Consider the following 21,421-nt stretch of genomic DNA (forward strand, 5'->3'; position numbering starts at 1 on the left):
TCTCATTATGAGAAGACAAGTGTTACTGGAAAAGACAATAATGCTAGGAAAAGTTGAAGGCAACAGGAAAAGAGGAAGACCCAACATGAGATAGATTGGCTCTATCAAGAAAGCCATGGGCCTCAGTTTGCAAGACATGAGAATGGCTGTTAATGACAGGACGTTTTGGAGGACATCAGTTCACATACGCACACACATGCACGCACACACACTGTGGCACATGTTCAAATATGTTGTTTGCTTTCTTTTTTCACTCTGAAATTTTAAAAATTTGCTTATTATGTGGGGAGCATGCATGCTAATTAGTTTGATAGGAATAGGCTGCTTTTCATATATTCCCTGGTTCTTTGGGATATGTGAGGAGAGCTTCACACCCTTCCCCTCCCCAGCATCTCACTGTTTAACACAATTCGGACTCTTATAACGCTGCCACAGGGCAGCCCAAACTCTAGTCAATTGGAAATCGGCTGTGAGGCTTTTGCGAAATTTTTTGCAGATAAAGTCGCGTCGCTCCGCCGCGACGCCCCCGCCATATTGGAGACAGTATGCGAACCCGAGGCTCCTTGCCTGTCTTCAGATTGTGTCCTGGATGGTTTCAGTGCTCTCTGCCTGGAGGAAGTTGACAGGATCCTCTTGTCTGCACGCCCTACAACTTGCAATTCGGACCCTTGCCCCACCTGGCTTATTAAATCCTGCCAGAGGGAGCTTAGGTATCCTGTACGGGATATCATAAATAGATCCCTGATGGAAGGGCAATTTCCAACACCTCTTAAGGAGGCAGTGGTCTGCCCCCTCTTAAAAAAAACCAACATTAGACCCAGCCGAATTGGCACACTATCGGCCGGTCTCGAATTTACCCTTCTTGGGTAAACTCATTGAGAGGGCAGTGGCGTTGCAACTACAGAGATTCCTGGAGGATGCTTCTGTCCTCGACTCCCATCAGTCGGGCTTCCGCCCGGGTCACGGGACGGAGACAGTGCTGGTTGCCCTGGTAGATGATCTCCAGCGGCATCTGGACCGAGGCGGCTCGGCGGTACTGATGTTAGTCCTATTGGCAGTGTTCGATACGGTCGACCATCGGTTGCTGACCTGCCGTCTCGCCGATGTGGGGATTCAGGGGTTGGCTTTACAATGGCTTGCCTCTTTCCTCAAGGGTCGGGGACAAAGAGTGGCTATTGGGAGTGAACTGTCCCGGAGGTACCCGCTTGATTGCGGGGTCCCTCAGGGAGCAGTTCTTTTCCCAATGTTGTTTAACATCTACATGCGCCCTCTTGCCAAGATTGCCCGGAGATATGGGCTGGGTTGCCACCAGTATGCTGATGACACCCAGCTCTATCTGCTTATGGACGGCCGGCCTGCCTGTGTCCCAGAAAACCTGGACCTGGCATTGCAAGCCGTGTCTAGATGGCTCAGGCTGAGCGGGCTGAAACTAAATCCAGCGAAGACAGAGGTCCTTTGCTTGGGTCGCCGTGGTCCAGGTAGGGAGATTCCCTTACCGGCCCTCGATGGTGTGCCTCTGACAGCGGCACACAGGGTTAGGAGCCTGGGGGTGCTATTGGAGCCTACTCTAACTATGGAGGCCCAGATAGCAGCCACTGCCAAGTCCGCATTTTTTCATCTTAGGCGGGCAAGGCAGCTGGCCCCTTTCCTGGAGAATGGCGATCTGGCAACAGTGATCCATGCAACGGTCACCTCGAGGCTGGACTACTGCAATGCCCTCTACATGGGGCTGCCCCTGTGCTGAACCCGGAAGTTGCAGCTAGTGCAGAATGCCGCTGCCCGGCTGTTGTTAGGGCTCCCTAGACGGGAGCACATTCAGCCAGGGCTCCGAGGACTGCATTGGCTGCCGATAACATACCGAGTTCGGTACAAGGTGCTGGTTATGACCTTTAAAGCCCTTTATGGCCTGGGACCTACCTACCTTAGGGACCGTCTCTCCCCACATGTTCCCCAGAGAGTGCTGAGATCGGGGTCTCAGAACCTCCTTATAATCCCTGGGCCAAAGGAGGCCTGTCTGAAAGCGACCAGAGACAGGGCCTTTTCAATTGCAGCCCCCTGTTGGTGGAACCAGCTCCCGGAGGAGGTGAGGGCCCTGCGGAACCTGTAAAACAGCCCTCTTCCGGTTGGCATACAATTAATTGATATCGGGATGCCTGAATATTTAAACTTTGAACATCAGAATATTGAACACTGGAATACTTGAAGAATTGATTTAAGGAAAAGGTAGCATAGTGCATATTGATGTGAGTTTTATGTATTTTTATGTATTTTATTGTATAATTATTAATGTATTTTAAACTGATCTTTGTTAGCTTTTTGTATTGTAAGCCGCCCTGAGCCCGCCTTGGTGGGGTAGGGCGGGATATAAATCGAACAAATAAATAAATAAATAAATAATACAGTCAGCAGCCAAAATTGGTGTGGGGCCACAGCTGCCATGAGGTGCAACTAACCTGTATCTACATACAGTTCCCTCATCCCCCCAGTTGCAAGAGACACTAATGGCAATTAGCTTGTATTTCCCTGATCTTTCAATATTTGCATCTGAAAAAACTTTACAGTTGTCCTGAATGACCATTTCAGCTTCTTAGGATTTTGTCCTTCAGGTTTCCTCTATTTTTTTTCTTTTTTAAGACTAAAAGATGAAAAGTATTTCAGAATCACGTTGAAAGATAATAACTAACATTCAAGTAGTTTTTGGAACTTTACAAGCATGTAAGAGGGGGGAAATCTCAAAAGGTTTATTTATAACTCTTGAAGATGATTTTGGTGCATTTTTATTAAGATAATTACTTAAAATTTAACCTCAGCTACAGAGTTGGTATATTAATAAAACTTCCCTTTTGTTGAAGGTATGAAATATCAGTTATTGCATACCTCTTCACCTTTAACAGTCCGTTAGGCATTTTTAAAGTAGGTTAAAAGGCTGTATGTGTTGTGTTCCTGTAACTCAGAATTTGCTGAATTAAGTTTTCCTGAAACCCTAACATGTGGCTTTGTGACAGACTGCATTTTTAAGAGGCTTAAAAGTGGTGTACCAACAACTAAAGGACTGTGGAGGGTTAATTCTTCACAGAACCAGAGAGTCTTGAAGAATAGGCTGCTCTGAGCAATCTGATTGGTAAGCATCAGCTGGCAAAAAAAGAAGTCATCTTAGATGCTGAGAAGATTCAATCTGATTCCTGCCTTAATTGTGAAGACTTGTACTGAGACCATCTGAGTCTATTCCTGATGGGAAAAGGGTTGAGTGCTGACAGAGTAAGATTTCAGCCTTAATTAAAGGCAGTCTGAATTCACTGTTAGCAGTTTGAACACAGACAGAGAACTGGAGAGTTTAACAAGGAAGTCTGAGTAGTAGAGAAGACTGCCATTCAGGCCAGAGAAAAGAAGACAGATCTTCAAGAGAAGAATGTTCCTAACCCAGTCAAACAGGGAGAGTTGTCTCTGAGGAGTACAGAGATCCCTGGTCTAGTATGATTAGAAGCTGCCTGTAGAGACCATAAAAGTCAGTCAAAAACTCAAGAGTACTGGTGTTCCAAGAGAAGGGGTTTGGGAAGAGGGTGCCAGCTTCTGGGCACCAAAAGAGTCAGCAATTACTTGAAGTATATCAGAGTGTTTGGGAAAACACTGGAACAAAAGTTTCTCAATATAAAGATCTAAGTAACTATGAATAAATTAAGAACCTCTCATTAGCCTGATATATAAGATCAAAAGTCTATGTGTGCTAGTTTTACTTCACTAATTTCAACCCCTGATCAGGGCTGGTGCCAGGCTTCCTGATGCCCTAGGCTGGGAGGGCACTCAGGAGCAATCGCTGCCTTTCCCCTGCCTGGGAAAGGTCCTGCTGATCAGCTGATCAGTGGGGCCTTAAAACCATCCAAGAGGCCGCTGCCTACTCCTAGGTGCTCTCCCAGTCATGTCTTCTCATGTGATTTGAATCTCTGGCAGGGGCAGCCTTCAGGCTGTGGCAGAGGTGCTTGAAAGCCAACCCCACTGGCAATTCAGATCACACGGGAAGAGCAGCAGGAGCAGCCACACACACACCTCCATGCAATTTAAAGGTCTCTAAATGAAGGGAGAGGCCAGCCCAGCTGCTTCTGCCGGCACTACCTGTGATCGGGAAGAGTGCCCAGGAGCAGGCACTGGCCTCCCAGACAATTTAAAAGCCTTTCCCGGGCAGTGGTTGCTCCTGGATGCCCTCCTGCATGATTTAAATCAATCAGGAGGGATGGGGCGGCCCCCACTTGCCAAGGAGCGCCCAGTTCAATCCCCCGTAGGACTGCACCCTAGGCAGCCACCTAAGGTCACTCAGCAGGCGCACCAGCCCTTCCCCTGATTTCATCTGACTTTCTCCTTGTTGTTAAATAAAACCTGTTATTTTTGAATTTTAAAAGTGTCTCAAGTGCCATTTTCAAGGGTTTAAGTTAAAGAGCGATCCTATCCCTCCTTCAGGTTCCTGGACTGAGCAAATTGCCAAAATATATTTTACTGATAGGGTGGAATAGCCAAAGTTTCTTATGGTAGAAGAAATCACGTTACCAGGGCTGTTCAGTTAGTGAGGTTTAGCCTCTGAGGAAGAAAAGTGGAGGGGGAGCGTCATAGACTGCAGTATAACATTATATACTATTAGCTGTGTGGCTGCAATCTGTGGATAGCTAAATCCAAAGATGAAGGTTACATGGAGGCTAAATAACATATGTACGTAGGACAAAACTGGAGTCCAGTAGCTCTTCTAAGACCAGCAAAGTTTTATCGAGAATGTAAGCTTTTGTGTGCTAAAATCACACTTCATCAGACAATAGTATGGGATGGAATTAGCAGTCCTGCCTATATAGAGAGTGGGCAGTGAATTAGTATGCACAATAGGCGAAATGTTTTTAGCAGATTAAAAGAATGCGAGTTGGGGTCTGGTAATCGTCATTTTGGGTTGACTGGACAGAAAAAACAGCAAAGGCAATAAACATCAGAATTGGAGATGTCAATGTCATTAGGTTTCTTAATTGCGAATAGTAATAAATTAAAGTCTGTTGTAATGTTCCATTGATGATGCGTTGAACTGTTTTGAGTTGAGAGTTGTGTGTGTTATTGTCTTTTTGGGGCCTGTCTTGTAAATAGGTTTTCTCTGGATATCATTCTGGCTTTGTTAACCTGCTTCCTGACTTCACCAGGTGGATACTTTAGTTCCAAAAAAGTTTGTTGTAGATCCCTCAGATGAGAATCTCTGTCAGTAGGATTAGAGCAAATGCAGCTGTAGCAGAGAGCCTGGCTGTATACAGTGGATCCTTTGGTATGTTTAGGATGGTAACTGGAGGCCTGCAAGTATGTTTGTCAGTCAGTAGGTTTCCAGTATAAGATGATGTCTATGTGTCCATTGTGTATTTCTGCAGTAGTGTCCAGAAAATGTATTTCTTGCATAGATTGGTTCATTGTCAGGTTGTATTCATGTTTGGGTCTGAGTCCAGTTGTTTGTAGCATGTTATCATGCGTGTATCCTGAACCATGAAAGGAGAGTTAGGGCTGAACTATGCATGTTAGTTGACATGAGTTTACTTCCATAAGCAACAGTCCTATATTGAGTTTTCTCCTCTCTCTCCCCATAGGGTTTTGCTTGGCTTACTTTGACAGCCCTTTCTTGTGTGTTTCTCCACCTTCAGATAGCCAACACAGCGAAGAGGGGAAATGCTTAATAAATTGTAACATAGGTAAATCTGCCTAAATGTTACATGTGATTGGAGGGGCAGGGAAAGAAGCTCAAAGCTACTATTTTTGATGGCAGACCATGTCCATTCAGCACATCTAGGTCTGTCCACATCAGAAATAATGCCTAGTTCAGTGGAACTACTTGAGTCATAGCATTTATCTTCTATCTTGCCATCTTCAGGTTCTGATGGAGAATGACTCAGTAGTAATAGTCCCAAACATAGCTGCTGGGTTGCTGTTAGCCACCACAAATTTCTTCCTGGCAACTGCCTGTCTCAATCTCACCACAGCATGAGATACCCATTTTCTATCCCACACCCTCTGTGCCAGGGATGTCAAACATGCAGTTTAGGGGCCGAATTAGGCCTTTGGAGGGCTCCTATCAGGCCCTCGGGCAGCTGACTATCATCCTCTTCCTTCGCCCTATAGCTTGCTTTCCAGGCTCTCTCAGTTGCACAACAGAGCTACTTAGCCAAGCCTCTCTTCCTTCTGTTGGCTGATGCTCCCCCCCCAGTCCCTAGGGAAGGAAGGAAAGACCCAGAGCTTCCTTTGCCCAGTTCCCTGTAAACCATGGGAGAAATACAAAAAAAGCATCTTTAAGACCAATGGGAGCTAAAGTTTTAAGCACTTTTAAAGTTTTTTTTTTTTAAAAAAACATATTTGTGTTTTTCTGTGTTCTTTATAAAATTTATATCTCTGCTCCATAATCTTAAATAGGTACATACATGACCCTGCCCGATATGGCCCGGCCCGGCCTGACCTGACATGGCCCAACCCAGCAAGGTCTCATTTACGTCATATCCAGCCCTCATAACAAATGAGTTCGACACCCCTGCTCTATGCATTGTAGAACATGTCTTACCAGATGCACAGAGTACCTGGTGGGGGGAGAGGAATGTCACATGGTACCTGGCTTTGCAGACAGAATCTTAAAGAAGAACCCTGTTGATATAACATCCTGGTTATGCTAACCAGCCTGCCCAGGGCTTTAATCAGGCCTGCAGGGCTCTTTTCTCCCCCATCTCCCCTCCTGTCCTCACCCTTTAAAGCTCAGAGGCTGCTGAAGTTTCTAGCTCCTTCTGTCTTGTCTTTGCTTGCTGCAGCAGGAAGCAAAGCTGCAAAGAAAATACAGAGTCTACAGGGTCTCTGGGCCCAGATAGTCTGTCTGGACCAAGAGACCGTAATGGAAAATCCATTTCACATTTTTCTTGCAACTTTGTCTGTGCTATAGCATTCCTATGGCCAGCTGAAGCTGTTACTTCCTGGAGTTGTTTCCTTGCAATTAAAGGGTTGATGTTTTGACCCAGCTTGTTTCTTCTGAATGGACCTGAGAACTGGTACCTAGTGAATACTCTAACCGGAGATCCCACAGCCAAAGGGGGGATATTACACTGCAGTGCCGTTGCCAATCTGAGTGGGGGGCGGGGAAGCTTGCAATGCCCAGCCATTTCATGTTTTCCTTTTTACCTCACACCATCCACGTTCCTAGATGCAGCAGTTGGAACATGGAGTAGATTGTTGCTTTTGCTTTTTCTAGCACAAAATCACTCGGGCTCAGCCTAGACAAGACAGAAGGAGCTGGAAACTTCAGCAGCCTCTGAGCTTTAAAGGGTGAGGACAGGAGGGGGGATGGGGGAGAAAAGAGCCCTGCAGGCCTGATTAAAGCCCTGGGCAGGCTGGTTAGCATAACCAGGATGTTATATCAACAGGGTTCTTCTTTAAGATTCTGTCTGCAAAGAAAATACAGAGTCTACAGGGTCTCTGGGCCCAGATAGTCTGTCTGGACCAAGAGACCTTTGATGTTTTCCTAGGCTCAGAGCATTTTATATTTTTAGTTTCTGCTGTAATCATTGTGCTTTTCCTTGATGTTTTCTTTTAAACATTGTATTGCCAAATTCCATTATCCCCTACCTTTCCGTTTCAAACAAGATATTGCAGGAGTTTTAAGCATGTTTGTATTTTAAGCTTTTAAAAATCTTTATTTGTGTTTGACTGTGTCCTTTATAAAGTTTATATCTCTGCTACCTGGCATTACATTTTATGATATGCATGGCCCAGCCCCACAAAGTGCCATTTGTGTCAGATCCATTCCTCATAACAACTGAGTTCGGCACCTCTGAACTATATCTTACAGTCAGATCACTGGTTCATTTTGTCCAGTATGGTTTATTCTGGCAAACTTTGTGGGATCTCAGGGAGTCTTTCCAGATTCTACTGAGGATTTGTTTGTTTGTTTGTTTTATTAGATTTGTATTCCACCCTCCCCTTGAAACTTTTCTGTTGGAAGTGTTTGGGCATGGATGTGGATACAAAGCATGTATTATACCTCTAGATTGTGGCCTCTCCCAGCTCACTTGAAAGCAAAGTATGAAGCACCAGGAAAAAGCAGTGGGAGAGACTCCCCATCGCTTCTTAGATAGTGAGAGAACAGAATTTCATGCCCAGAGTCTTGTAGAACTAAGGCGGACTGTGTAGATCTTCAGAAGCAGGTGGGGATGGGGGGGGGGGGGGTAGGGTTGTCAAATCCAGGTTGGGAAACTCCTGGAGATTTGGGGGTTTAGAGCCTTGGGAGAACAAGGACCTCAGTGGGGCACTGCCACAGAGTCCACCCTCCAAAGTATCCATTTTCTCCTGGAAAACTGATCTCTGTAGTCTGAAGATGATCTGTAATTCTGGGGGATCCCCAGGTTCCAACTGGAGGCTGGCATCCCTAAAAGAGAGATTGTTGCTTTTGCTTTTTCTAGCACAAAATCACTCGGGCTCAGCCTACCTTTTCAGAAAGTGATGGAAGTTGCTGCATGTATTGAGGAGGGGAGGGGATAACAAAAGAATTGACCATAAGTCCTGTTGAAATGGAGAAACCCCTGCTCACTTAGCACTAGAATACTACTGTGTTCAATTTAAAACGTATACTGCTGAAGAAGATTTTATCCGGTGTAAGAATTGCACATAATGTGTCATAGTTTGGTTTGTTACACATTTAGTAAATTGCTTATGATAAGCCTGGTTTTGATGTATACATTCGTGTATTCTTCAGAGTTTTTAAAGAGCAATAAAAATTATACTTATTGGATAGAGTTTGATCTTTGAAACTCCAAATTATAAATTTTATGGGTTCGAGGCAAAGATATTTCTCTTTGAATTTATAAATACATGCCGTATTACATTAAAAACGAAACACAGAGGTTTCTCACTCTGGTTTTTGTTAGCTATAATAGCGTTTTAGACATTTTTTGGGGGAAAGACTTCCATTTCAATTCTTAGAAAATTTATTTGAAAACCATTCTCACTGGCATTAGTGTAATGTGTTTTCAAGTAAGTGACCTGGGAATCTCAGTTTATGGTTTACATTAAATCATATGCTACTTAGGATGTTTGCACTTCTTATTCTTTTGCTGCCTTGCTCAAATAATGATGCAAGAAAGAAAAATAAATGTCACCTTGAAATTTTTAAAAATGTTTGCTGGGACATAGAATATTAGAAAATTGGCATGGTATAGGTTATATACTTAACAAAAATGCATGTCTAACCTTGAGATAAGCTTTTTTACTTATGATTTAGCTATTTTTTAAAAAATATATATATAATGAACTGTTCCAATGCAGAGAACAAATCAGTTACGGAAGAACAAACTGGCATAGTGCAATAAATAAATCAGATTTAAGCTTGGTAGTTTATTGAATCTAAATTTTGCCTGGTTGGACCAAGAGCTATATATAAGCAATCCATCTTGTGCTGATAATGGAGGATCTTGAAACCCACCTAATGTTTGCATTATTAAATTTCAGTCTAATGAGCTTTGCTAATACATATTGAAGATGGTTGTAAGGAGTGGAATGTGAATCTGAGCTGGATAATTTGAAAGAAACATAAGCTGAGCATTTTACATGACTCAAGGGGTATAGCTACAATTACACATATAACCAAAATTAAATTCAAATGGAATTTCTATTATCCTTGCCCTGCTACTAGGCGAATAAAGTGTAAATGAAGTAAAAGTCTTTACAGTTACCAGTGGTTTGTTTTTATTATCTAATTTAATAGATTCTTATAAAGATATTACTGGCAGAAAAGTTTTAATATTTCATTACTTTAAATGCAGTCTAAGTGTGTCTAAAAGCTTGTAAATGGAAACAGATGTCTCTGTAATTGCTTCTATCATTTCAGAACATCAGTATTTAAGCTCTATGTTTTCAGAAGGTGTAGCTACTGACTGCAAAGAGGCATCAGGCTTTGAAAGTTGTGGTCATGTGGCATTCATGTCCTTCATACTTAATATGTAAATTCAATATTCATATAACTGATGTGCTGATGCAGAAAAGAAAAGAAAAAAAATCCAACTGTTGCTCTATACTTGGCATATAATGGATTTAGTGCATACTGAGGTCTACTGTAAAGTCTCACTATCCATATTTTGGTTCTTTATCTTTTGACAAGGCAATATTTTTTTAAAACTTAATATTTCATCGACTATAATGCTATTAGAGACTTATTCTCACTAAGTTCACTCATCAGGCTGAGAGATGGCAATAAAAGAGAATGGCCCCTTTGAGACATTAATACTTTGGAATAAATGATGTGCTAGAACAGAAATTTAATTAATTTACAGAGTATATTGATAGTCCCTTGTTACTGTGCTGTATATTTTTAATCTTCTTTAACATCTGTAGTAAAGTATTTAAAACCCCTGCAGTCGAGCAACTTGTAGATAATTAAGTAATAAGGGAAGAGGTTTCTAAATGAAAGAAGATTCTTTTTAGACTATGCTGTCATCATAACATAAATGAAATATCATTGCTAAAATGTGTAATGAAGGGTTTGGGGGTGGGGGAGGACCCAGTTCATTGAGCAGCAATCTGCTTGAGCAGCGTGTAGTTTCTGAAGGGGCTTCTGCCAAATATCTCAGCACCATATCACACGTTTGTTATGTATATGAAACCACCTATATCCTCTAACTTGGAAAATCTTCACATCCCCTTCTTGATCCTGATTGACATCATTCTGATGGGGATCTATGAACTAAACAGCTGTATTATTCTTTATTAGCCACCCAGGTCCTACATTAAACCATAACATTCCAAATGTGGAGTGTAATGACTCATTGTTAAGATGGGTTACCTTCCAAAAAAATACATTCTTTTACATATACACCTTGGCTTGGATCCAGCAGTGTGCAAGCAGAAACATAAATTAGTGCAGTTCTGCATTGGCAAGATCTTGTGCAGCTTTCCTCCCTGTATATTATGTTGCCCAGAAAGTAGTTGCACAAGATCTTGCACAAGTGGGCACACAATTAGTTTGACTCAGGAAGAGTGGACCCAAAGCAAACTAATTTATGCGGTAGCCAAAGTGCTCACTCACAACCTTAATGACAGTAGTTCACAAAGTAGAATTTTTGTTCACAAGACTCCGCAGCTTAGAGGAAACGTTGTGACAGCAATGTTGATTCTGTGAACTTGGGCAGATTATGGGAAGGAGAGCAGGAAGGGTTGCATCAGTGCTTCATTCTTGTGGCTGCTTCTGACACGTCCAGGGAAATGCTGTTCACCACTTTGGAGTCAGGCAGTAATTTTTCTCCTGGCCAGCTTTGCCAGGGATCCTGGAAACTTTTTTCTTCTTTTTTGCCATCTGCCGTGTTTGGAACAGGGGTCACTTGGTGTGTGTGTAAGGGTAAAGTACTTGTGAATTTCCTGCATCTCTGTGTTGGGCTAGATGACTCTGGAAATCCCTTCCAATTCTATGGTTCTGTTATTCCAATGTTTAGGTTCTAGGGAATATTACATAACTTCAGATGCTTTCTTTCAAGAGATTATTTGACAACATCTATTTTAGCAAATTTGTGAGCATGTATTTGCATATTAAATTAAGTAACTAGTTGTTAGAGGTCTGTGTGTATGGTATATGCTTGAATAAATATAATGTTTGAATTGGAAATGAATAGATTAGACTTTTTTAAAAAAACGGTATGAAATTAGGAATCTACCATTTATGGAAAGCATCCTAACTCTGTTTGGAAGGCTCCTGTCATTGGATGAAGAGTCATGATCTAACTCTACAATAACTTCTTCCCAAGATCCCTTTTCCTTTCATATTGGCCTTGTTGTAGGGAAGGAAAATCCTGGCAGGACTACTTAGAATAAGAGTCCCCCCTCCCCCAACTTTTCGTAGTCACTTCTGCAGTTTGTGTGTTAAATTCGCATTTGATAAAACTGGAAGGATTTAATATGGATTTCTGCTGGACCTTTATAAGACACTATAAAACTGTTGTCTTTACCTCTGTGGAAGTCACATTTGAAGGGTGGGTACTGTAGGTGTTGTTTTTACAGTGGAGTTCCTGGTTTATCTGGGAACACTGGTGTCCAGAAGGCAGGAGAGGAAAAGAAAATACTAAGAATTCCCGTTTCAGGGTTTTTGCAGAGTATTCTCCCTTCTGCTGATCTTCATGGGAACAGTTTTTAAGTGGCTGTTATCCTGACCTTCCTCCTTGAGCTCAGAAAGATGCATGTTGTTCCCAGTGTCCATTTTTAGAATCTGAACAACTTTGTTAGGTAGATTGTTAGCCAAATTGCCTTCAAAGGAGGTTTGGGGAATTAGTTTGGTGGGCAAAGCAGGATCACAACTTTTGTATACAGGAGGTGGTCTCCCAAGAATTTCCTTTTAAATAATGAGATTTTGAGTAAACTAAAAGATATTTATTAAGAAATCACACATTCAAACAAGGCAAATAATTCATACTACAATCACAGTTCCTAAGAAAAACAGAGATGAAATTGATGGGGCTAACACAAGGGTAAAACATAGACAGGGTGATACTACCTGGTCCAGATGTGCTTAGGTTCAGTTACAGTTTGAAGATGGAGACATGTGCTACCATGTGCCATTTCTGAGGGGCCCCCTTACTTAGAGTAATGGGGGGGACCAATCTGGTTACATGTGCTCAAACTGAACAAGGAGGTATGGCTTGCTCTCATGTTTATAACCTTTGGAGGGGATGAGGTCCTCCCAGAAAAGGGGCTGGCTTGTGGTGGGCAGTGATGAATCTTTTCTGGGTACCTGATTGGGTGCTCATCTCAAGCCAATGAGCAGAGCTGACTCTGGTCACCTGAATGGATCTCCAGGTAACCATAGATAGTGCTTACACAGTAATTACTAGAAGAATGAGTCAGGATGCAATAGATAGGTTTAAACTGGTTTGGTTTGACACCCAGGAAGGAAATCAGTGTAGTAGACAAAAACCTTGAGCAACTTGGTAGGCAATAGCATAGAAGTAAATAGAAAAGGCTGAGTAGAAGTAATGGGCCTGAGGGATGGGCCATTGATCAGTAGCTGAGGATTAGAGCTGCAGTACTGCAGTCCTAAGCTCTGCTCACGACCTGAATTCGATCCCTGGTGGAAGCTGGGTTTTCAGGTAGCCAGCTTAAGTTTGACTCAGCCTTCTATCCTTCCGAGGTCAGTAAAATGAGTACCCAGCTTGCTGCGGGGGAGTGTAGATTACTGGGGAAGGCAATGGCAAACCACCCCGTAAAAGTCTGCCGTGAAAATGTTGTGAAAGCAACGTCACCCCAGAGTCAGAAATGACTGGTGCTTGCACAAGGGACCTTTCCTTTCCATACTTACTGGCAGACCCTTTTGTCCTTATGCATTCCATTGGGGTGGGGGAGGCCATGTCAAGAAGCTGCCTTAGGTGCTGACCAGAACAAACTCTCTGCTGGTACTATTCCATTTTGAATGGAATATTTCTTTGGCCTGTTTCTGATCAGATTCCATTTTGTTTCCAGGAATAGGAGCCCCACTCTCTCTCTCTAGCTATTGGGGTACTCCTGTATAAACAGGCAGCACCTTTTGGCCACAAGATTAGGCTGACTGACCCACCTAGGGAACATAATGGCTGAACAGGAATTTTATCCCAGATGAAGCAAATATTAATCCAGTATTCTTAACACTGCACCATGATGGTTGCTGTATGTCAGAGGGGAAAGTGGGGATTTCTGTGAACTTCCTGTTGACCCATCCTTCTGTTTTTCCTTCCTTTTATAGCGTAACTCAGTCTGGTAAGGCAGGATCCCAGTTTTCTTGGGAAAGTAAAGTTGAACCCTGACTCCTGAGAGACATGAGCCAAGAGAGGGTTTTCCCAAAGAATTTGGAATGATTTGTAGAAGCTATAGAAAAGAAGAATTTTCATTAAGAAATGTTCTTTTCAAAATTAGGTTTAGAATTCTGTGGCCCGTCTGCACGTCAAAACATGATTTGGAGCTGTAGCTGTCAACTGTAATAAATTCTGAAACACTAATTTAGTAATGAATAACACCATGTTTTCCCATCAAAGATTCAACTAACTATGATATACTTCCTCTAACAATACTAACTAATTACTTTTTTGTTTATCTTTAGCTAAAGCAGATGAAGCATTAAAAGCTAAGGAGAGAAGTGAAGAAGAAGCAAAGAAGAAAAAGGAAGAAGGTAATTGAATGGAACTTCCAGTGTTGTAACTCAGAATAGTACCGAAATTTTAAGGTACTTTTTGATAAACTAGATAACTGAGATTTGGTATATGTAGTCCAAATCCTGATTACTAGAACAGCCTGAAAACTGATCATTTTTTACATCAAGCAGTCCTGGAGTATGAAGATTTTGCTGTTACAGCGTTACTGTACTACTTGCAGTTTTATTCTCAATCCACTTCCACTTGCAACATGGAATTTCATGACTGTCCCCTCCCACTGTGGTTTTGGTGTTCCCCAAATGCTTACCCTGGAATTCAGATAACCCCAGGAATTTTACTTGATCAAATTTGCAGGTTGTAGTATCAGGGGGAATCTCCCTTGCCCTACTCTGCTCTGATGGGAAGTATGGCCAGGCTTTGGATTCAGTGGGAGCTCACAGCTCCTGAATCTTTCTGCGAGTTCCACCTTCTCCTTCTGAGAGTTCCACCTTCTTGTCCATTGAATAGTAGATGCAGCTGCATAACAATTCCTGGATGAGCTCCACCACCTATTTTTCTACAAAACGACCCCTGAGTATGGCAATGTGTGGATTGTGAACTGCTTTTGACATTAACAGTGTTTTGTCTGGAACAGTTTCTGTTGTATGTGTATTGTATTGTATATGTTGGCAAACTGAACCGACAGCATGTCGTTAACTGAGATTTTACCCATCTGAATTTTAATTTTTTCTTTGAGAGAAGGTGGAGATCATATTCCTGTTCAGTCATCATTAGTGGGTAGGTGGAGTATGGAAAAAAATAGAGGGTGAGAGAAAGTATCCTAAGAAAGCAACTTCCATTGTTGAATGCAGCTGGAGGAGTTAGATTATTTTTTCTGCTCTATGCTACCATCTCCTTAAGCAGGAGCCTGAAAGGGACAGTGCTACTGAACAACCTGAGATTTTGGCATCATGATAAGCCAGTCAGTAAACCAGCCATACAGAAACTGGTTTAGAAATCTGCCAACAAGCTGTAGTTTGTTGAGTAACTCGCCTTCACATGTCACATTAATATGATCAAAATGTGGCCTAGGAACCATCATTTAGCATGATATCTGAATATGGATAGTGAGAGACCAAACTGTTCTTCTGCCTGAAGAAATCGCAGCAGCCAGCTACTTTGTCTCCAAGACACCAGCATGTGGTATGCTCACTTTAATTGCACCTTTCAGTGACTGAGGGCTTCTCTAACTAGGTTTCTAATATACAAGCAATTGACTGACACTATATACTGAACTTTACTAATGTGCTTTGCAAAACTGAAAATATAAAATATAATTAGCCTCACAGATTTTAAACTGATAATTTTAATTTTGTTCACTATCTTAGGTAGAGGTGATTATAGATGTTCAAATTTCATAAACTTCAGTTTAATGATGTGTTCAAAAATTGTAGAAGCTTTTCTTCTCTCTAACTTCAAAGCACACTGGGCACTCATTACCTCTGAAGGAAATCTTTTCTTTTATGTTAATTTTCTAATTATGTTATCCAGATACACTTTATGTGACAGTATTATAATAGGCATGTACGCTTTTCACACTTAGCAATGTCCATTGCGGCTAAAGATAAAGCTACTAAAGTTACCATCACCGCTAGGCCAATATCTCTACGCTTGAAGCAGTAATAAGTAAGAACAAGAGTCCCCATTTTATCGCTGTCATGGCACTCTATCATGCTTTTATGGCATTTAAGTAGTTTTTTTGTAGTTTAACTTAAAGCAAAATTGGAAGGTATTTAAAAGGGCATTGTGTGAAAGTGAAAACTAGATCATTCATCTCTGCTTCATGGACATTCTAACTTCAAAGTGGAATATAGTTTCCTCTAACTTAGTCTGTCATCTCAGTAGTACACAGCAGGTGATTAACCACTTTCAAGTCTCTGGGCTTTTATGTAAGGAGTTACATCAGGAGTGTATTAAGATCCCAGTATAATCTGTTTCATGTGAAAGTTTGTTTTCTGTTTTCCCTGTGAAATCTCTATGAAGTTGGAATATCTCAATTTTCAAATTGAGGGTAGAATCCCAAATCTCTGATCTATTTCATTTTAACTGCTACTTTGCAGTCTCATTTTGAAGTTAATCAAATTTATTGCATTGTATTACCTAGCATCCTAAAATGGTTTGACAAGGCAAGTCTTACCACATTCCAGAGCTGATTTCTAAGAGATCCAAAACTGTCTTCTTCATACAAGAAAACCCTTTTCTGTTGATGTAGAATCCATCATCTTTTCTAGAACTGTAGACTGAGAAATTTCTTCATTTCAAGTTTAAAAATATTCTGCACTTCTAGTTGTTGAACAGTATTTTGATTATTCTTACACTAAAATCTGATGGGGGGTGGGTTTGAGAGATTTATTTATTTGGGAGGTTTATTTCCTTCAGATTTACAGATGAAGGTCAAGCCTGACATGATAAAACAATAAAAAAACAAATAATTGGTTGGATTTCCACTGATGGAAGGATGGAGCAATTCCTCACTTCTATTGGAAACATCCAGCTCACCCCTCATCCCCTTCCTAGGGGTTCCCTGTCCTCCAGGGACAGCTCTTCAGGGAACAGTGAAACAGAGGATGTAATAAAGTCATAGTCCTGATGATAGAAATCCCTTCTATCATCAGAAATGACTACTGAATCTAACCCAATAAATCCACAGTTAGAACACAGATTTCTCAAACATGACCAGATGCTCAGGAAAATAAAACAGCTGTTTAGCTTTTTCTAAAAAGGGGCGCTCTTCTCTATAGAGTATTCCACATGGTATCACAATTGACAAGAGATGGGCTCTGGTAGAGGATGATGGAGGAACCCTAGGAAGGTAAATTACCGTCAATAGCTCATTGGAAGAGTGCACAGATTCATACAATGGAAGAAAGAGAGTACTTCAGATATGTGTGTCCCAGATCATAGAGGGCTCAGTTTAAGCATTAGTGGCTTAAACTGAGCTTGGAATCAGGCAAAGCAATATATTTGTTTTAACATAGGTGTAAATTATTTGGCTGATCACCAAACAACAAATGGACAAATATTTTTCATTAACTGAAGTTTCCAAGTTGTCTTTCATGTGCTACTGCACATAGTAGTCCACTATTGGGTTGCAGAAGTATGAAACATTATGGTCAGATCAGCTCCATCTAGGATGGAAGAATGCTGATTAATCAAATGACAGACAACACTTAACTATTTCAACCATTCCCAAACAAGGAGGCTGGGTCTTTAAGACCCATAAGCTGCAAAATGATATTCTTTCTTTATCCAGGATAAGCAATTTCCCTCAAGAAAACCAGCCTTACCACTCAGTGTCTTGTCCATCTCCATCCTGTTAGGATTGTCTTTCAGATATTTAGCAAAGCACAGGACGTACAGCTGATTCTCATGAATCTCATGAGTTGGGGGAAGGTGTGCAAAATGCTTTCAGGACTAAAGCACACAGCAGGTTGTGAAGCCTTGGCCCTACCCCAACAGTTTGGTCATAAGAACATAAGAGAAGCCATATTGGATCAGGCCAATGACCCATCCAGTCCAAGACTCTGTGTCACACAGTGGCCAAAAAAAATTATATGTATATATATACACACATATATACACACACAAACTGTGGCTAATAGCCACTGATGGACCTCTGCTCCATATTTTTATCTAAACCCCTCTTGAAGGTGGCTATGCTTGTGGTCGTAAGACCAAACCCCAGGGTGTCCACCCAGGTTGACAAGGAAGCAGTAGGCCAGAGCAGGTAAACCAGAAACTTCAGATCAGGTTTTCCAGTCAGCATCTAGAGAACCTTCTACATACATTTTCTGTGACAGATCTTTTCTGCATCTATCTCGTCTCTGCCTTGTTTCATATTCTAATAGACATGGAGGAGGAAGACCATATTTTGGTCTACAATCTTCAACCTGTGAATACTATTGTTTTAAGTAAAGCTGCATTTTAGTATTCATGGAATTAAGTATGAGGTTTACAAGCTGTCTTGTTTGCTTTAGTTTTCTATACAACTTTTTTCACTGGGAATATCTTACTGAATAGTTATTTTATAAAATTATTGCATTCAGCAAAATAACCATCACACTACTCAGGCAGAAGTCTTAACTTGTAATTAAAATAACTAATTCTCTGAATGTTTCTCCTCCCTTTCTTTCTCCTCCCTTGGCGCATAATGGTTTTCCACCTTTCAAACCTTCAAGGCAGGTAGCTGTTTTCTGGAAATGCTTTATATTATAGCGTGAGCAAAATCTGTGGCATAAATAAGCGTATTGTTTTCAGCTCATAAAGAAAGGTTATTCTTTTATCTGCCCCTTAGTAATGGTGTCTTAACATTACTTTTATTGTAATTTTATTGCCAAATCAGGTGTGAGATTAGATGTTGGATGTTACATGTAATCTGCTCAGAAATCAAATTATTTGACCTCCAAGCCCACCACTACACCCTCCTGCTGGTTTGCTGTTACATATGCAGCATTTTCCTGTCATGAATACAAATGGAGGACAAATTAGAATCTACAGACAGCTGACCTGAGCCACAGATTAGAGACTAGGGGGCTCGTGCTACTTTAAATGTTTTAATTACCACAGTCCTTATAGCTAGAGGAAAGACTCTCACAAAAGTGAGAGAGATTCTCCCCTCCTCCCAATTTAAATTTGTCAGCATGATTATGTTTGTATTTTCATTGGAGTGATGATAATTTGCTGCCATTGAATTTAGGTCCATTAATTAAAATACAGCACTTTTACAAGAATGTTTTCTGTGCCAGAATGTGTTTTAATTTGGGACTAACAAAAAGTGGCTTTAGTGTTTTATTTATGATGGTGTCAAGATATATGCCAGATTTATTGACAGATCTGGTTTTCTTTAAACTCTAGACCTAGCTAGTCAAACTCAAAGTGGATGAAATTTGTAGTCACAATAGCACTGTGATAAGGCACAGTATAAATATTGCTGTGGAAGAAAATGTTCTTTCCATATTGAAATCAAACATGTTGGATTACTGCTGAGATATTAAAATGGTTAGTTCTAATATATCATGCATAATACAATTAAAAGATTTTTTTGATTATTAAAAATGAAGCTTGTCATGAAAATACACAGTTTGAAAAATGAGACGTGGTAGATGATTAAAATATCTGACAGTGACAGCACTATTTTGGAACCTGGCATGAATCAGTATGTAAAAGGTTTAGAGAGAATTATAGGGAAAAGACATTTGTAGAAATAATCTTAAATATCAGAGGAATAGAGCTAAATAAGGAATCATTCCTTTGAATGTAAGAAATAAAATTGACTAATACTTAAAGGAATATATTATACTGATGCCTTCATTTCTGAATTTGCATTTTTTTGTTCTCATGTGTGTTGGCCCAGTGTTGAATTGATTAGTTATGCCTAGCTAGTAAGCAGTGAAACATTTTATATACACGGGGGAAATAAATTTGGCAGAAAATCAGCATGAGTAGATTTAATTATCACTGTGAGACCTTTTCCTTTTCTAGCTTAGTGATCCTGAAATTCCACGTGTTTCACAGAAATCTGTATGGACGCTAAGCTTCGCTTCCCAATTTGTTCCTCCACACAATGATAAGCCAAGCAATTACTGCTTTATTGATTTTTCATCATGGCAAATTTAAAGTTGATTTTTCCCTGAAAAGGCAGGGGTGATTAAGTGTTTCCCCTCAGTTTAGTACAAGAGAGCTGTGTGGCAGAATCTAATATCCTGAGGTCAACCTCTGCAGGCAGATAATACGGTGTCTTGGCCACGTGTTAAGGAGAGAAATCAGGGCTACAAATGTGATAGGATATATGTGGAGACAGTTTAATTTGCTCCATTTATATGAACAAGTCATGTGGCGCATGCTTGGAAAACATCATATTGAATAGGCTTGGAAATAAAGCTCACGTGAGCTGAAAGAAAAGGTGAGTATAGACAAGAGGAGCATTGAATAAATTGTGCTGAGAGGGAAAGAATTATGATTTTAAAACAGGTATTATTTTTGGAAATGTTTTTGTGTTGGGCTTATACTGAAAACCAACTGGACCTATACTGAAAACTGAAAGGCATTAAAATTAAAATGATATTTCAAAATTAAGAAATTAAATTTCTGGAGCATGTGGGAATTTCATTGTCAAAGTCCTTATATAATTAATGTTTTGCAATACTTTCTTTTGTTCATTCTTATAATGCAGAGGGAGAGGTTCACTTTTATTCCCATTTTGCAAACAGTAACAGAGGTGTAGCTTTCACTGAGGTGGTGAACCTGTGCCTGAGTGATACCAGTTTATTCTGCCAGTGGGAGTTTCCATGGCTGATTGAATGCTCCTTCATTCAAATCTTCAACTTGGAAAGCTGGATAGGAGGAAGAAGGGCTAGTCTTTCGATATGTACTTTCAATGAGTAGGGAATTTTATTCTGTTGTATGGTGCAAGCTTTCTTAAGCGCCTGAGTGTTTTAATGGTCAGAAGAAGACCTAGTGTGCTCAAATCCCCACTCTGCCATGAATCTCACTGGGTGACTTTAAGTCAGTCCTCCTTTCTCAGCCTCAGCTACATCACATTCAGCCTTGTAAAATCCATGTGTAATGTGAAATGGAAATGGTACACATTTCAGCACAGCTTTACCACCTCAGCAAGAAAAGGGCTTCACATCCCCTTCCAACTCTGAATGTTTGTAACAAGCTATTAGCTGATATTTTAAAGAAAATTATCTTTGACAACGTCCATTGAATGTTCCATGGGAAATGAAAAAATTATAAGTAAATAGATGCAGTTTGCTTTTCAGCTGTGAGTTTTCACCTCTTTTTAAATTACAGAAATTAAAATTTGTTTTTAAATCCCGATTGTTTATCAGCTCTAGCTGGGAAATGTTTCTTTTGCTTTGACAGGAAAACTGACTCAAACTATAATTTGGTGGCTTGTAGGATAGACACTTTAAGATAACACCTTTACCTATTGAAATCTCAAGATTACAAACAAGAGCCTCTCTGCCCCAACCATATAATAATCTTCATATGCATCAAATAGGTTTTCAGGAAATCTAATAAGCATTTGTAAATTATCAGAACTATAAAATTAACTAAAGGAAAGTTTTGCCTCGTACTAACAGACATTATAGTTTCTGCTATGGGGACATACTTGATGAAACCTTGAATAATTTTCAGTAGACTTCACTTACAGGCAAATTATTTAAATTTATGTATTTAATACATGGATTCCAGCTTTCAGCATATAGCACCTTCAGGGTAGCTTACAAATA

The 21,421-nt window shown here is 40.6% G+C and overlaps 1 protein-coding gene across 2 annotated transcripts in view; it reads left to right on the plus strand.

Annotated features, from left to right (window-relative positions):
• Positions 1-21,421, plus strand: part of RSRC1 (arginine and serine rich coiled-coil 1) — a 284,862-nt gene that overhangs the window by 232,148 nt on the left and 31,293 nt on the right. For both annotated transcript variants that reach the window (XM_060242387.1, XM_060242388.1), the window contains exon 7: positions 14,093-14,161. In XM_060242387.1, coding sequence (XP_060098370.1) covers positions 14,093-14,161 — 69 coding nt within the window. The remainder of the gene's footprint in view (positions 1-14,092; positions 14,162-21,421) is intronic.

This window comes from Heteronotia binoei, chromosome 6 (genome assembly GCF_032191835.1).
Source record: "Heteronotia binoei isolate CCM8104 ecotype False Entrance Well chromosome 6, APGP_CSIRO_Hbin_v1, whole genome shotgun sequence".
NCBI lineage: Eukaryota > Metazoa > Chordata > Lepidosauria > Squamata > Gekkonidae > Heteronotia > Heteronotia binoei.